Here is a 14,607-nt window from a genome sequence, read left to right as displayed (position 1 = left end):
TACTTGACTTCTGTTTTTGGCCCTGAATTCAAATACTTTGCCTTCTGTACTGCAGTGTCTTTCCCTGCTGTGTCCTGTATATTGTACTGTAGCATATCTATCTGGGATGGAATTTAGCACCAAATTGTGGACACCTGGATGTGAGTGCCCTGTGGAGATGTCCACCTGTGAGCTTCCCTGAAAGTCGATTTGTGCACTTAGTCAATTGAACAGCTCTGTAGCTCTTACGGGAGCTTAACCGGCTGCAGCTGCCTTCTAAAGACTTGGCTCTGACAGTTGTGTTGTGATATGTTCTAGCTAGAAGCCTGTAGGCTGTAGTCCAGCTACAGCAAATGTAGCTGTACTTCTGTTTTTTGTATAAGACTCCTGAGTCCACAAGAGTAAAAAAAAAAAAAGGCTTCCATTTTAAATAAATGGACCGTGCTTCAGGCCTTGACTGTTTTTCTTTTTCTTCCTATGACTGTATGTTATACTAGCTGTGGCTGCTATTAATGTGAAAACGAGGTTAGACCATTTCAGAAAAACTGGACAATATTCTGGTCATCATCAGTCCATACAGACATGTACTTGAAGATGGCAATGTGTGGTTTTTTTAACAAGTTATAATGAACGTGAACTAGTTTAATAACAATTATATGGCTTAGTTTTCTAATAATCCACTGTTCTTATGTCTTTGTAAAATACACTTTAGAGGCCTGGTTTCTATTTTTGACGACCTCGAGGTGGTTTGCTGTGCGTCTGGATGCCATCTGTGCCATTTTTGTTATAGTGGTTGCTTTTGGTTCCCTGCTTCTCGCCAAGAGTAAGTACAGATGTTAGAAAAAGTTCACCCAGTAATTACCATGTATAGTAATGTCTAATTCTTTTTCATAGATTGCTGTTTCTAATTGTTTAAGGACTGTAATTAAGTTAAACGTTTCTTTCTAGATCATGATCTCTTCCTCAGTCTAGGGCATTGGGGCTGTATCTGCTTTCCTGCAAATACTGGAGACAGTTCAGACATCTTCTGGGCTTAGGCATGCATCTACCATCATCCCCAAATGTGCAAACAAACTTGGAGATCTGTAGTCTTCCCTTTTGAGATTCTGGCTTTCAGAGCAATAACAACAAATAAATCTTTTTCTTTTTCCTCACCTTTGCCTTTCTTTTTTGGGCCTACAGGGCTTTGCTTTTTATACTGAAACACCCACAGAGCTGCTTCTTAATAACTTTTTTCCCTTCTACACATGGCACAGTAGGCCAAAAGGCAAGCTAAAATTCCTAGGGATACTCTTCTAATATCTTGGATCAGCAGGATAGGCCAGTTCCAGAAAGAAAATCGCCTCGTAATAATACATTTCATGTTCACTGTCACTCATGAACTGTCATTAGTGTATGCATCATCCAGGATGTAATTGGTTTAGATGTACTAGAATGAGATAGGCATCTAAAATATGAAGGAAGAAGTAATTATCTTGGACATGAAAATTAGTGCTAATTTGCTGGTTTTGTTTCTTTTCTTTTTCCTTTGGATAAGTTCTGTATGTGCATGTGTGTGTTAAAATTTGAACGCTTTGTGCTGCTCAACACTGAAAATTTTGAGCTAGGTTTGATGTTACTAGAACGCAAAAAGACAAGTCAAAACAATGGTCCTGAATCTTTCCTTGCCTCTGGATAAGGAGTAGCTCTCTTGAAGTCAACAGAGCTGTGCTAGGATAAAGTTCAAGTAAGTCAGAGGACAATCGTGCTTAATATGGGGGCAGACAGAATTAATTTATTTTGTGAGAATAGGCCCACTGAACACAATAAATGCTTATATAAACGGGAAGAAATATTGTGTCCTGTTATTTTATCTGATCACTTACAAGAGTACAAAGTTGATGTAAATGTTCGTAACTTACTTTGAAATCATTTTACACTCATTTTTTGCTTAGATTTAGGAGCTGATCTAATTCCCTTAGAAAAACGAAAAGTTACTAATGTTCAGCCAGATAGGGATGACCCTAACGATATATAAGTATGGTCTTGAGACTGAACCTTAGCTTTTAGATAAAATGCTAGGCCAAGGAGAATTGGGATTATCTTTTCAAATATACAGACAATTTCCAAAATGTACCCAAAAAAAAGCAGCAAGTAGCTGTTCTGCCTGGAGCTACTCATTGCACAGATGGCAAGTACAGTGTAACCAAACAAAATTCTGGCTGTGATGCTTCCATCATGTAAGTAACCTCATGAAAGTGAACTTAACTAGGATTTTGTGTAATTACCAGTGTACCTATTTGATTCTCTTTTTCCTTTGTTCTGCAGCTTTGAATGCGGGGCAGGTTGGTTTGGCACTCTCCTATGCAATCACCCTCATGGGAACATTCCAGTGGGGTGTTAGACAAAGTGCTGAAGTTGAAAACCTGGTAACGTTTATTTCTTCTTTTTCACCTCTTGGTTCCTTTTTGTGATTGTGACATGAGGCCTTAAGGATTGGATTCTTCTTAATTAACTTAGGACATGAATACCTTAGCAAACGATTCAGGCACCACTTACAGTACATAAAGAAAAATAGCCTCTTCTAGAGTATAATTTGTCTGCTGAGATGAATTGTGTCCAGTAACTGTCCCTCTCCATTCATAGTAAGAGAGACTTTATGATCTCACTTCACAGCAGAAAGGAGACTGTCTAGTTACAGTGTAGACAATTGCATTGCAACTTGCTAAGATAACAAGCAATTAATCCCTCTCTATAAGTAAGATTATTTTTAATTTTATTTTTTCTATTTGGGATTTTTAATTTATTATTATTTATTATTGCACTTTAAAATTTTATTTATACACCTCATGGCATTTTTAGGGTCCTGTTAATTCATTGTAAAGGTTTATATCTTCTTCATTTGTTGTAAGTTAACAGATATTTGGAAGTATTTGTTTATATTCAGCTGAGAGGAGTGTGTTTTCCAAAATACATAAACTAAAATGCCTTCCACCGATATACAATATTTACTAGCATGAACTAGTTTGCCTATTTATTTTAAGTTAATATATAAGAAAAAAGACTATAAAAAGAACACACTGAGCATAAACTTGGCGAGTTTTTTGTGTTATGTTGACAACTGAAGGTTACTTGTAATTATGATTTGCTGACCACAGTCTAGGAAACATATGTAGTCCTTTCATAGAAGTTGCAAAGCCATATTTAGTAACAGGTAAAATTAATAATAATATTAGATTTGTATTTTTTTGTCTAGTACGTTGCTTCTTTAAAGCATTTTTCAGACGTAAATAAACCAGTGGTGACAGACTTTGGTGAAAAATGGGAAGAAAGCTTTCAGGTTTTCTCATACCAGTTGGGAATTTTTGGAAGTGTCAATCTCTGGGACCCTCTTATGTAGTGAGTTACTCTCTTGGAGGCTGCGATTCAGAAATACTTTGGAGGAGGAAGGCTTTCCATTCACGAAGCTGGCTTTGATGTGGAAGGCTGATCATTTTATGGAGCTATGATAGCATCAACTTCTTTGACAGGTGGACATCCACCAGAAATCCCGTGTTATTAAAGGCTGACCACATTTGGGGGAGGCAAGAACATTTCTCCTCTATTCTACTCTGTCACTCCTTATATGCTTTTCCCAGAATCACAGAATCATTAAGGTTGGAAAAGACCTTTAAGAGCATAAAGTCCAACTGTCAACCCAACATCACCATGCCCACTAAACCATGTCCCGAAGTGCCACGTCCACATGTTTTTTGAACACCTCCAGTGATGGTGACTCCACCACCTCCCTGGGCAGCCTGTGCCAATGCTTGACCACTCTCTCAGTAAAGAAAGTTTTCCTAATAACCGATCTAAACCTCCCCTGGTGCAACTTGAGGCCGTTTCCTCTCATTCTATCGCTAGTAACCTGGGAGAAGGGACAAACACCCACCTCACCACAGCCCCCTTTCAGGTAGTTGTAGAGAGCGATAAGGTCTCCTGTCAGCCTCCTCTTCTCCAGACTAAACAACCCCAGTTCCCTCAGCCGCTCCTCATAAGACTTGTGCTCCAGATCCCTCACCAGCTTCGTTGCCCTTCTCTGGACACGCTCCAGCACCTCAGCATCCTTCTTGGAGTGAGGGGCCCAAAACTGAACACAGATTTCGAGGTGCAGCCTCACCAGTGCCAAGTACAGGGGCACAATCACTTCCCTACTCCTGCTGGCCACACTATTTCTGACACAGGCCAGGACGCTGTTGGCCTTCTTGGCCACCTGGGCACACTGCCGACTCATGTTCAGCCAGCTGTCAACCAGCACCCCCAGGTCCTTTTCTGCTGGGCAGCTCTCCAGCCACTCCTCCTCAAGCCTGTAGCGTTGCATGGGGTTGTTGTGACCGACGTGCAGGACCCAGCACTTGGTCTTATTAAACCTCATACAGTTGACCTCAGCCCATTGATCCAGCCTGTCCAGATCCCTCTGCAGAGCCTTCCAGCTTTTCCTTGGAGCTTATTTTGTAATGTGGAAAGGGTAGGTGGCAATGAGGTCAGAGACCTTGCTGCCTGGTGACCTCTGCCCTTAAAGCTACTCCAGGCAACATAAGCCTACTGGATATCTTTATGATGGGGTTTTTTCAGAATCTGTCTGTGATAGATGCGTACAGATAGCTCAACTTCTGTTTCTCTTCCTTTCCATAAGAGGAGGAAGACAGTCATCAGCAAATATTGCCATTTCTTTCATATCTGGCGTAAAACACATAGGAAAACAAGTTTTATTCCATAGAAGTCACTAATAATATGGTGACAGCTATCTTGGACTGTGGAGCTGCTTATGAGAAACATATTTAAAAGATTTGATGGGGGTGGTGAGCACAGTGGTACTGATGAGGGCAAAAAAAGGGATGATGAAGCCAGTAACTCAATGCTAGTAGCTGTTGTGCTAGCTCATATGACAGTTATGTTTCTAGCTTTGTCTTCCAAACACACAATGGTGTCATCTAAGCCAGACAGCTCTCATAGCTTAAATTTCTTAATAATTATGCACATACTTAGATTTGAAAATTATTAGACTGATTAGAAATTAATGCTTATGTATAGATTTATGTATCGTGATAATTTGGGTCTGTAGTAGGACATGAGAGGCATTCTTTCCACTTTTTCAGCTGTATAAAGTAAGCATAGGATGGTACCAAATACTCTTATCTGTGCTTAAAAGAAAAACTCTGGAATAATTTACATTCAATCTTTATAGTGAAAATACACACACACACATATATATATATATGCTTGCAATATATGCAATAAGCTGAAATTTATGTATATATGTCATCTTTCCTCCCCTTAGATGATATCAGTAGAAAGAGTAATGGAATACACAGAACTTGAAAAAGAAGCTTCTTGGGAGACCAACAAGCATCCACCACCTGAATGGCCAAGCCAAGGAATGATAGCATTTGAAAATGTTAACTTCACTTACAGTGTAGATGGACCTTTGGTGTTAAGACACTTGTCTGTTTTAATTAAACCAAAAGAGAAGGTATGTATATGGCTGTCTTTGGCCATTCACAGAAATTAAGCAAAGATGATAAGTTGACAAGAAGCTGTGTGATGAAAACACTTCATAAAATATATGGATGTTAGGAAATTAGTAAGTGTTCCTTTAAAAAAAAAGCCTTGGTCATATTTAATAACAAAAGTTTGAGCCTATTTATTCACTATAAGTATAGCATAAATGTGTCTAGGAACATGACTTTTCTGTCTATCAAAACAAAGGGTTAAACACATTTAGTAATTTTCTGATAAAATTTGGGTTTCGTCAGAAAGTGGCAGACATTCAAAACACCAACTAAGCCAAATATGTTTGATCAAATTCAAAACAAGTGGAGCTGCATTAGGAAATGGGGGATTCAATAGAGGGAACATAAATGGAACGAAGTATGTCAACGGACAAGGTGAGCAGAGACAATTGAAAATAAGGAACGTACATGCTCTTGCACAGAGCCCTGAATGGAAGAGAGAAGAAAGAAATACAGATCAGTTGCATAATTTTAGAATTGGGGATTTTATTTCAGTTCCTTTCAGCTACCAATTCAATTAACTGTTGCCATTAATTAGATTGGTAGCCAAACGAAACCTAGAAATAAAACTCTTCTTCCTCTGCAAATTTGACTCTTCCTCCTCAATTTTGACACTATCCCAATTGAAAGTGTGCTGCAGGGAAGGTCTCCCCCATAGACAAAATTAAATTAGAGCCCTGCAGTGTTAATTCGTGCTTTGCTACATTCAAAATGCACATGTACTTTTTTGATTAGGATATCTTCCCTAGGAGGCTGGTTCAACTCTCTACAATCATTGCCATGGCCTCATTTGTAACATGCTTTTCCATTCAGTCCCAAACCTGTTCCGTTCCTCAAGTGGACCTTTTTAATAACATGCATGTTACAAGAATTCAGCCCAACTTTGCTGCATGGAGATGATCTCATGGAATTAGGTATGGGTGAGTTAAAAATGGTGCTTAAGAAGAAAAGCAGAAGGGATGTTTATCTACTCTCTACTTTTCTTGCCTATGGGCCATCTCTCTAGCTGTTATATGTCACTCCAATGTAATAGCAGACAAGAAGATTTACATTTCTTAGTGAGAGACAGAAATAAAGTAGAATAAAAAACGGAAGCGAGAAATATTAGCAATGTGTGACTCAGTCCTTGGTGGAGGCAGGAGGGGGAAGGATGACTGGGGGTATTTATTTTTGCTGAGTGGTTATGCTGTGGTTTTGTCATCCTAAAGTGAATTTGCCCAGCTTGAAACTATTGCCAAGAACTTCATGTTTGTTTGCTATGATGTTTCGCACAATACTGCAGTAGACTGCCACTGTGTAAAATAAATCTCCCAGGCATCTGTGCTCCTTATATTGGTTTTAATTATGGAGAAGTGTTTCTTCAGAACCAGGTTTCCAGATCCGCTAGGGATTCTGCCCATGCGGCTGTCAGTAGACGTTCTTATGCCTGCTCAGACCCCTGGCTCGTACGGACTTCTGGTGGCTGCAGTGTCACTGGCAGGATGAATGAGTTCAAACTTCTGCTGTGCTTGTAGTTTTTCTTGTAGCCACCCCAGCACCCTGTCTGGGAAGCTGTGGGTACAGTAAGAATGGAGGAGGTGATTACTAGCAGATCAGTCGTGGGTTAGGGTTTCCTTTGATCCACTTGTCTCAGCATTCAGTATTTACCTACAGTCCAAGCAGGCTAGGAAGGACCCTCTGTTTTAACCGTCTTTGCTGATGTTGCGTAGTCTGCCAGAGACAGACCAGGGAGTGCTCATGTAAGGAGCTCTGCGAGCAGCTGGCTGTGATTAACCTCTTCAGCTTCTATAGCGGCAGCAGGAGAAGGTCAGCATGTGTAGCCTTGGGTTTTAAACACCGCTACCTTTATTTTAGGGTGCTTATGAATGCTTATTGACTAATATTGTTAAATGCACCTTGTCCTGGTAGATCCTAAATTTGAGGGTATGGCTACATGAAAAAGTTAGGAGGATGAGGGTCTGGATTTACGGCATGGCAGCTGTTCGCATAAATACTCTCACAGTGTAGCACGAAAGGGAGGTTGCCCGAGGGATAACAGAGACACGGGCAGTTTCAGTGGAGTAGCTGACATGCTGTAAATCTCACCCTCATTTTTTGTGCAGCTCTACTTTGAAGTACGAGTGACGCTTGAGTAATGATGAGCCCAGTGTAGCAGGTGTAGTCCTGAGTATGCACATGGCTTACATCGGGCAACAGAATCCTGGCCATGTGATTCCTGTTAGGTGGCTGGGACTTCCATTTGCAGACCGTCACCATATTTGCACTGGCTGTGAACATGGGCCTCTGAAGAATACAATGCATTAAAAAAATAAATAAATGGGTATGCTGAGAGCTGTTTCAAATTCATGTCAATTTTCAGCAGCCTGTAGTCAATTGGACCAAAAATACAAATAGATTCCTCTAAATACTGAAGAGCATAGTCCTTTCATTTGATGCCAAACTGAAAGTGGGATTTTGACAATATGCAGAGCAGCTGCATTTTTATTTTAAGTATCAATGTATTTTTTATGTTTTTTCTTTATATCCTTAATACAATACTTTATATCACTGACATTTACAGAGAAACAATTGAACTTTTGTTTTCACAACTCTGTGTCTGTGTTCTCCATTCAGCCTTTTCTTTCTGAGTTGTAGTGTAACTGTCAGAACTATTTTTCCTTTGTTTCACTGATATAATTTAGAATACGAGGCATTTTATCATTTCTTGTAACATATTTGCTTAAATTAGTCTGTATCTTTAATAATTAGCACTGTATAAATGTTAATTAGTTTGTATACAATAGTACAATAATGAATTGTTGGATGAAATTGTTGAATCAGAAGATAGAAGTAGAAAATATACTTTTAGGTTATGCAGCGTAAGTTGCTACTTGCAGTGTACTTTTTTAGTGTTTTGTGCATTTTGGATCAAACTTGGGCACTGGTGCTTTGTCTGAGCTTAATGTCTTTGACTGTTAGACAGTTTCTCCTTGCTCTTCAATGTAATGTTTCCTGTGCTTAATTTCATTCCAGCAGTCATTACTGCATACATCTGAGTCTCAGGCAGTGGGTAATTGCCCTCTGGTGTCTGTACGTATACTCGTGAAGGTTTTCATGTTTCTTCCTCCCTTCTGCACCCCCATCACTTCACCAGGCTATATTGTACATGCTTAATCCTCATAAATCCTTCCTCATCAAATCAGTATCTCCAACCCATATTAATTTTTTGTTTCAGTTCTCTGAACTCTTTCCAGCGTGTTGATTTCTTTCTGGAAATGCAGCGATTAGAACTGAGTGCAGGAAATAACAAATTCTGCCAGATCAGATCTATGTAGAGGGTTACGCCCGTCACCTTCTCTGATACAATTGATTACTGTACATTGTTTTCTCTAAGAATGCTTTACCTGAAGACAACATTTTAAAAAAAAAAGAGTTTGCTACTCAAGTAATATTTAATCACCACTAATTATATGTCTCCTCATTTATTAATGGGCCTACTTTCTCCCAAGTGTTGGTTTCATATGAAATATTTGTAGGTCTTAACCCTTTGTCATTAAAGTTAGCAATCCCATATTTTGCATTGTCTCTACCTCTTTTTTCCAAAACGCATTATTTTTTCACATTGCATACAGCTTCTGATTTTTCTTTGGGAACATATATAACATATAATCACTGTAATTTTATTATTCACTGTTTCTTCTGTCTGGAAAGGAATTGTGGTTTGTTCACATGGCCTTGCAGTTTCTATACTTGTGTCCTCTCTGTTGAAGCTGTCTGAAGCATGAATACAGTTTATAGTCCTGCTAGTTTTGGCTGTAGAGTTTGACTACTTTAAAGTACTTCACCTTAACCATGCTAACCAAAATCAGTCTCAGTTATTTAAATTGGGAATGCTCTTCATAAGTTGTTCCCAAAGTGCTTTATGGGAGTCCTTTTTTGGGTTGAGAAGTAGATGCATGCCTGAAATGATTTGCCTAACATCACCCAGCAAACCAGGTTTAATGTAAAAATGAGCAACCTTGAATCACATTACTCTATACACTGAGCCACTTTATCTTGTTTATTCAATAACACACCACACATTAAGGGAAAATCTTTCACCTCTGAATATGATCGAAGAAATTGTTTGGTATCCAAATGTCACCTGAATACAAACTGATTTGGGGGGAGGTTTTTTCCTCTTGAAAAAAACGTTAATTATAAAGGAGTTTTATTTGGTGCTTGTTCTACTATAAATCCTGTGATGTAAAACTATTGTTTGATATATTAACTTACCTGAAAAGCTCATGGTTTAATTGTACAAACTTGGATTGCTCTGTAGGTTGGAATAGTGGGAAGAACTGGAGCTGGGAAAAGCTCTCTGATAGCAGCCCTCTTTCGCTTGGCGGAACCTGAAGGAAGGATTTGGATTGATAAGTACTTGACGTCAGAGCTAGGACTCCATGACTTGCGGAAGAAAATTTCAATTATACCTCAGGTAAGAGAGTGACTTGGTCTGCTGTAACCATTTTCAATATAATGCTGTAGTATTTAAAATGCTTTGCCAGGATATGTTCCCCCTGCACCCCTGTATGCAGTAGACACAGAAACTTTAACTAGGAGTTATTCTTATTTGAGTAAGGTCTTGATTATTTTAAGATAAATAGAATCAGCTCTGGGGACTCGAGCATTTTCTTCATAGTTTTGTCCCCTGTCTATTCCTCTGGAATACTTGTGAGTAGGTGTTAGCAGTAGGTGTCTTCCTATAGTCTTGGAAAGAGCAGAGAAAATCTGGCAGAAATATACCAGTCTTCAGCAGTCCTCCAAGGTCACTTGATCCTTTGGCAGCAATTCCTGCCTGTTGCATTGCCTGAAGCTTCCTTGGTAAGTGACTTAGAGGGACCACTTTCACCTCTCTAGTCACCCCTATACAAACTGACTGAGGCTAGATCCAGAAAGAGCAAATGTGCCAACTAGAAGTGAACTACCAGCCTTTCTGTTATTTGGGAAAGGTTGGACAGGAGGAGACCAGGGGAACAGAAAAAGAGTGGGGTCATTATGACCCATAAACAAAAAGTTGTTAAGCTTTAGAAGCTGAATGCAAGAAAGGCTGCAATACAGGAAGACAACTAAGATGGTGTTGGGAATAGCCTCATCTCTGGTGCTGGAGGAGAAGAAAAGGTGTTCCACGAAGTTCAGTAGGATACAGGTCTTCTCTCCTATGGTCTTACCTTTAAATGAGACTTTTAAATTGAAACAGAGAAGGGTTATGTATAACCTCAAAACTTCCTGAAGGCAGAGCCTGTGCAGATTACCATGTTTCATGAGAGCTGTGATCTCTTCCATGATCATTTGCTCTCTATTGGAGAGGGAAGAATAGGGAAAAGCTCATATGCTGCAAACGCACAGTCATGTTTTTAGCAAATAATTATCTGGGATGTTCTGGCAGGTAGATAGAACAGTAGGCTGGAAACCAGGTGAATTTGTTTGCCATGTTTAGCATTAATTCTCAGATCTCTGTATTTTATTACTAAAGCTGTATTTAGAGTCCTTACACCATCTTTGTATCTGAATGTTTGCTAGCCCGTCGGCAGGATGGCATTCAGAGTATTTCTTTAAATTGAGAATCTGATAAAAACGGTAATGAATAATGGTTCTAAACCTCTCTTGATTACCTGCCTTTTTTTTTTTCCTTTCTCAAGAATAGGAGACAGAGAAAAGAAGCAGGTATGCTATTATAAAAGAAAAAAGGTACTCCCCCAGCAATTGGATTGTTGCCTAATGCAGGATGTCTTTTGTTTCTGCATGCTGAAGGCTTTATTATTGCACAGTGGAGGTACTCGCTGGAAGTAGTCAACTTTTTTATGTAAAGAGGACTTTATGTGGATTTAAGTTCTATTTCTCCTGAAAGCAGATGATCATCAGTTCATTCAAGGTCTACAGCTTTTTGAAAGCCTGGCCTGTAGCTATTGCAGGTGATTTCTACTTTTGGAAGAATTCAACCCAGTTGAATAAAATAGAGTACCGAGACAGAAAAACTACTGGTCAAATACAGTTTCTAGATGTTGAGTGATGCAGATGCTCAAGGTTCACTGCATTTAATTATATACGGGGTTTTTCTTACATTGGTCTATTGACATGGTTGTAAAAGTATTTTAATCTAGTTAAATTCTGTGACTTTTATCAGGTTTACATGATAGGGTTTTCATTGTGGTCCTGAAGGGTTTTACGTGTCCAAAGGCTAGCAGGCAGCATTTCTTTTCCACATAAGGGAAGACTTCTTTTCTACTAAAAATATGCAAAACTATGAAGTGGTGGTAGTAAGAAAAGGAGGAGGGTTTGGAATAAGGTTTATACTGTAGTAAACTGAGTGATAGGCATTGTCTTGTACTGTATTAATAGTCGTGTCAATAATAGAAATAATAACGTAACATCAGGTAGTTATTTTGCAGCAAATATCTTCATAATTATGTGGGAAGCTAAGAAACCAGAGGGAGAGATGCTTATTAAAATTATAACATAAAACATGCTAAACAGAAGCATTCCTAGAGAGTGATGAGGCAAGAGTGAAGTTTTCTTATATGTAAGTTTAAATACCTACCTGGAGAAATAAAAATGTGCTTAGGCTTCTAATTGCTTGCTTGGATGGAGCTGTGTGAAGGTTGTGTTTGTAAATCTTTTCTATGCAAATGTTGTCTGCCTCCCTGACTGCAAGCATTTTTACAACAATTATTTACAGGTTTTTCTTATTACTTTCCTCTCATAAACCAGACTATTTTAAATAATAATCTGTGTCAGAAATGATAATTAAAAAATATCCTTATCTTCTGTTGCAGTACATGTCTGTTGTTAGGACTTTTATAATAGTTATGAACACTTTGTAAATTCAGCCTCTTATTTTGCCAACCTATAAAAATGGATTGAAAAGGAAAATAAATGTAACAATACCTTTCAAACACACCAAATGGCATATTAAAATATGTATTGTTAAACAAATCACTTCCTCAATGTTTTTGAAGAAAAATGTTCTTTAACCTGTTCATGTTTTCTTTTTAATCCTTTTGTTCATTCAGCAAGTTTTTAGTGACATGTTCCTAATGCAACAGATACTTTCAAATAATTGGCACGTTATATCAAGAAATGCATATGTTCTTTTACATTGCTTGTGGCATGTTCTGTCTTTGTTAACCCTTGTATAACACTCAGTAGTTTAGAAATGAAGACTCAGTAAAAGGGGGAAGGTCTAAATTCTGTTCTGCTTTGCTGCAGCCCCTTTGGAGCTGGGCATCACTAGGGTTAGATGGGGCGTACGTCACAACAGAGGTTAATCTCGGAGTAAGCTGAAGTTAGCCAATGTAAGTTAGACTTTATTTCCTAGGGGAGAAAAAAAGAAAACATTTTGCATGAGATTTCTCTAATTTAAAGAAGGCTGACAGCATGATGAATGGTCTCCATTTATGATTAGCACTATTACAGCTTTTGACTTGTTGTTGTCTTTATGTGTGGTATTAAGAGGAGTTTAGCCCTAAAGTCATGTCAGTGCATGACTTTCAGGTCTGGCAGCTCACATTAGTGAGTACTGATCCATTGCTTAAGGAGTTCTGGACCAAAAGTCATCTTCCCACTTCTCAAACACTACATTTTCCAGTGTGAATTGATTTGTGCCAGTTTCATTAATAATCTGTTATTGGTCTGACCAGGAACCGAAGTAGAACAAAACTTGCTTTGACCATGGGTAAACCCACATTGGTACCTGAATGGGAGAAGGTACTGATTTGACTCCCTGGTGTCAGAGCTTTCATTTTGAGTTAGAGCTTTGCCCAGCAGTGTTCCAGTTCTAACTAAGTTTGCTTTGATTCTGTGGCAGTATAGATTAACTTCTATGTGTATAGGTTTAAACATTATATTGAAATGGTGAAAGCTGTTACTCTTAGGCTCTGCTGGTAAAATTAAAGGGCTTTTATGGTGTGAAATGAAAAAAACAAAACAAAAAAAACCTCACAACCAAATAGAGAAGGAAAACCGGAAAGGCATTGTGAGCTCTTTGATTCCTCTTTGGTTTATGTACTTCAAAAACAAATTTTCAAAACTGCCCAAACGTAATTTAGGAGTGTGAGCTCATTGACAGTTGCTGGTTTTCATTAACAATACCAGGAGGATAGGAATGATTTCATGTGAGTATGTAGATAGCGTGGCATGTAAATGCCCGTTTCAGTACCAACATAACTGTGTACAGCAATTTGCAAACAGACCTGTCCTGTTTGGTAAATTATCTTCATACAGACTGGTTGAACACTTGCCCTCCTCCCCCACTCCCTTTAAGCATGCTATTGTGTAAGCTTTGCATTTCATCAAAGATAGCTTGTTATTGGATATTTCTGTGCTATTGTTGATATAGGTTAGTTCTGATTATTACTAAATTACCTACTGCAATATAAAACCTGTGTTTATAATTGAATGCTAATTTTACTTGGTTTTAGGAGCCTGTTTTATTCACTGGAACTATGAGGAAAAACTTAGATCCTTTCAATGAATACACCGATGAAGAGCTGTGGAATGCCTTGGAAGAGGTGACTTACTAAATCTAATAATGTACATCTGATATTTATAAGCCAAATAACACTACAGTGCTTGTGTGCGTTAGATTTTAGATGTTTTCATCAGGTTTGATAAGGGCATAGCTGTTGATGGAAAAAGGTAGACCGTTGTGTGTGTGTTTGTATATATGTGTGTTTGTACATGTGTGTGTAGGCATGTATATTGTTATAGAAGTCTTTTATGAAAAAATTATTCTTTGGGATGATGCTTTGGTTACATTTTGATTCATATCTTAGTTTTAATGAGCATTAATAGATTCTTAACAACGTGCTTTAATGTTTTTAGAATTCTAATAACTGACACACTGTGTAATCCAACTTGGCACTCACTCATTTTGTGTCAGAATGTAAAAGGTAAACCTTGCATACTTATTGTTGTGTCATCAGACACACAATAGCTGATTTAAAAGAGAGTTACTCATCCTACAATATGTTGACATGTCAACAGGTGCAACTGAAGGAGGTTGTGGAAGATCTACCTAATAAAATGGAGACGCAGCTGGCAGAATCTGGGTCTAATTTTAGTGTTGGTCAGAGACAGC

The 14,607-nt window shown here is 38.5% G+C and overlaps 1 protein-coding gene across 1 annotated transcript in view; it reads left to right on the top strand.

Annotated features, from left to right (window-relative positions):
• The window catches only part of LOC104624293 (multidrug resistance-associated protein 4-like), a gene marked incomplete at both ends in the record, with an annotated part of 35,829 nt that extends 21,224 nt beyond the window's left edge, over positions 1 to 14,605 (top strand). The window contains 6 exons of the mRNA XM_010291629.1: positions 692 to 802; positions 2,287 to 2,387; positions 5,279 to 5,470; positions 9,811 to 9,966; positions 13,949 to 14,038; positions 14,514 to 14,605. Of these exons, the coding sequence (XP_010289931.1) occupies positions 692 to 802; positions 2,287 to 2,387; positions 5,279 to 5,470; positions 9,811 to 9,966; positions 13,949 to 14,038; positions 14,514 to 14,605 (742 nt within the window). The remainder of the gene's footprint in view (positions 1 to 691; positions 803 to 2,286; positions 2,388 to 5,278; positions 5,471 to 9,810; positions 9,967 to 13,948; positions 14,039 to 14,513) is intronic.
• Positions 14,606 to 14,607: the final 2 nt, after the last annotated feature.

Source organism: Phaethon lepturus, unplaced genomic scaffold (genome assembly GCF_000687285.1).
Source record: "Phaethon lepturus isolate BGI_N335 unplaced genomic scaffold, ASM68728v1 scaffold2167, whole genome shotgun sequence".
Classification (NCBI taxonomy): domain Eukaryota; kingdom Metazoa; phylum Chordata; class Aves; order Phaethontiformes; family Phaethontidae; genus Phaethon; species Phaethon lepturus.
The sequence above is the reverse complement of the archived record's forward strand: the minus strand, read 5'-3'. Positions and strand labels throughout refer to the sequence as shown.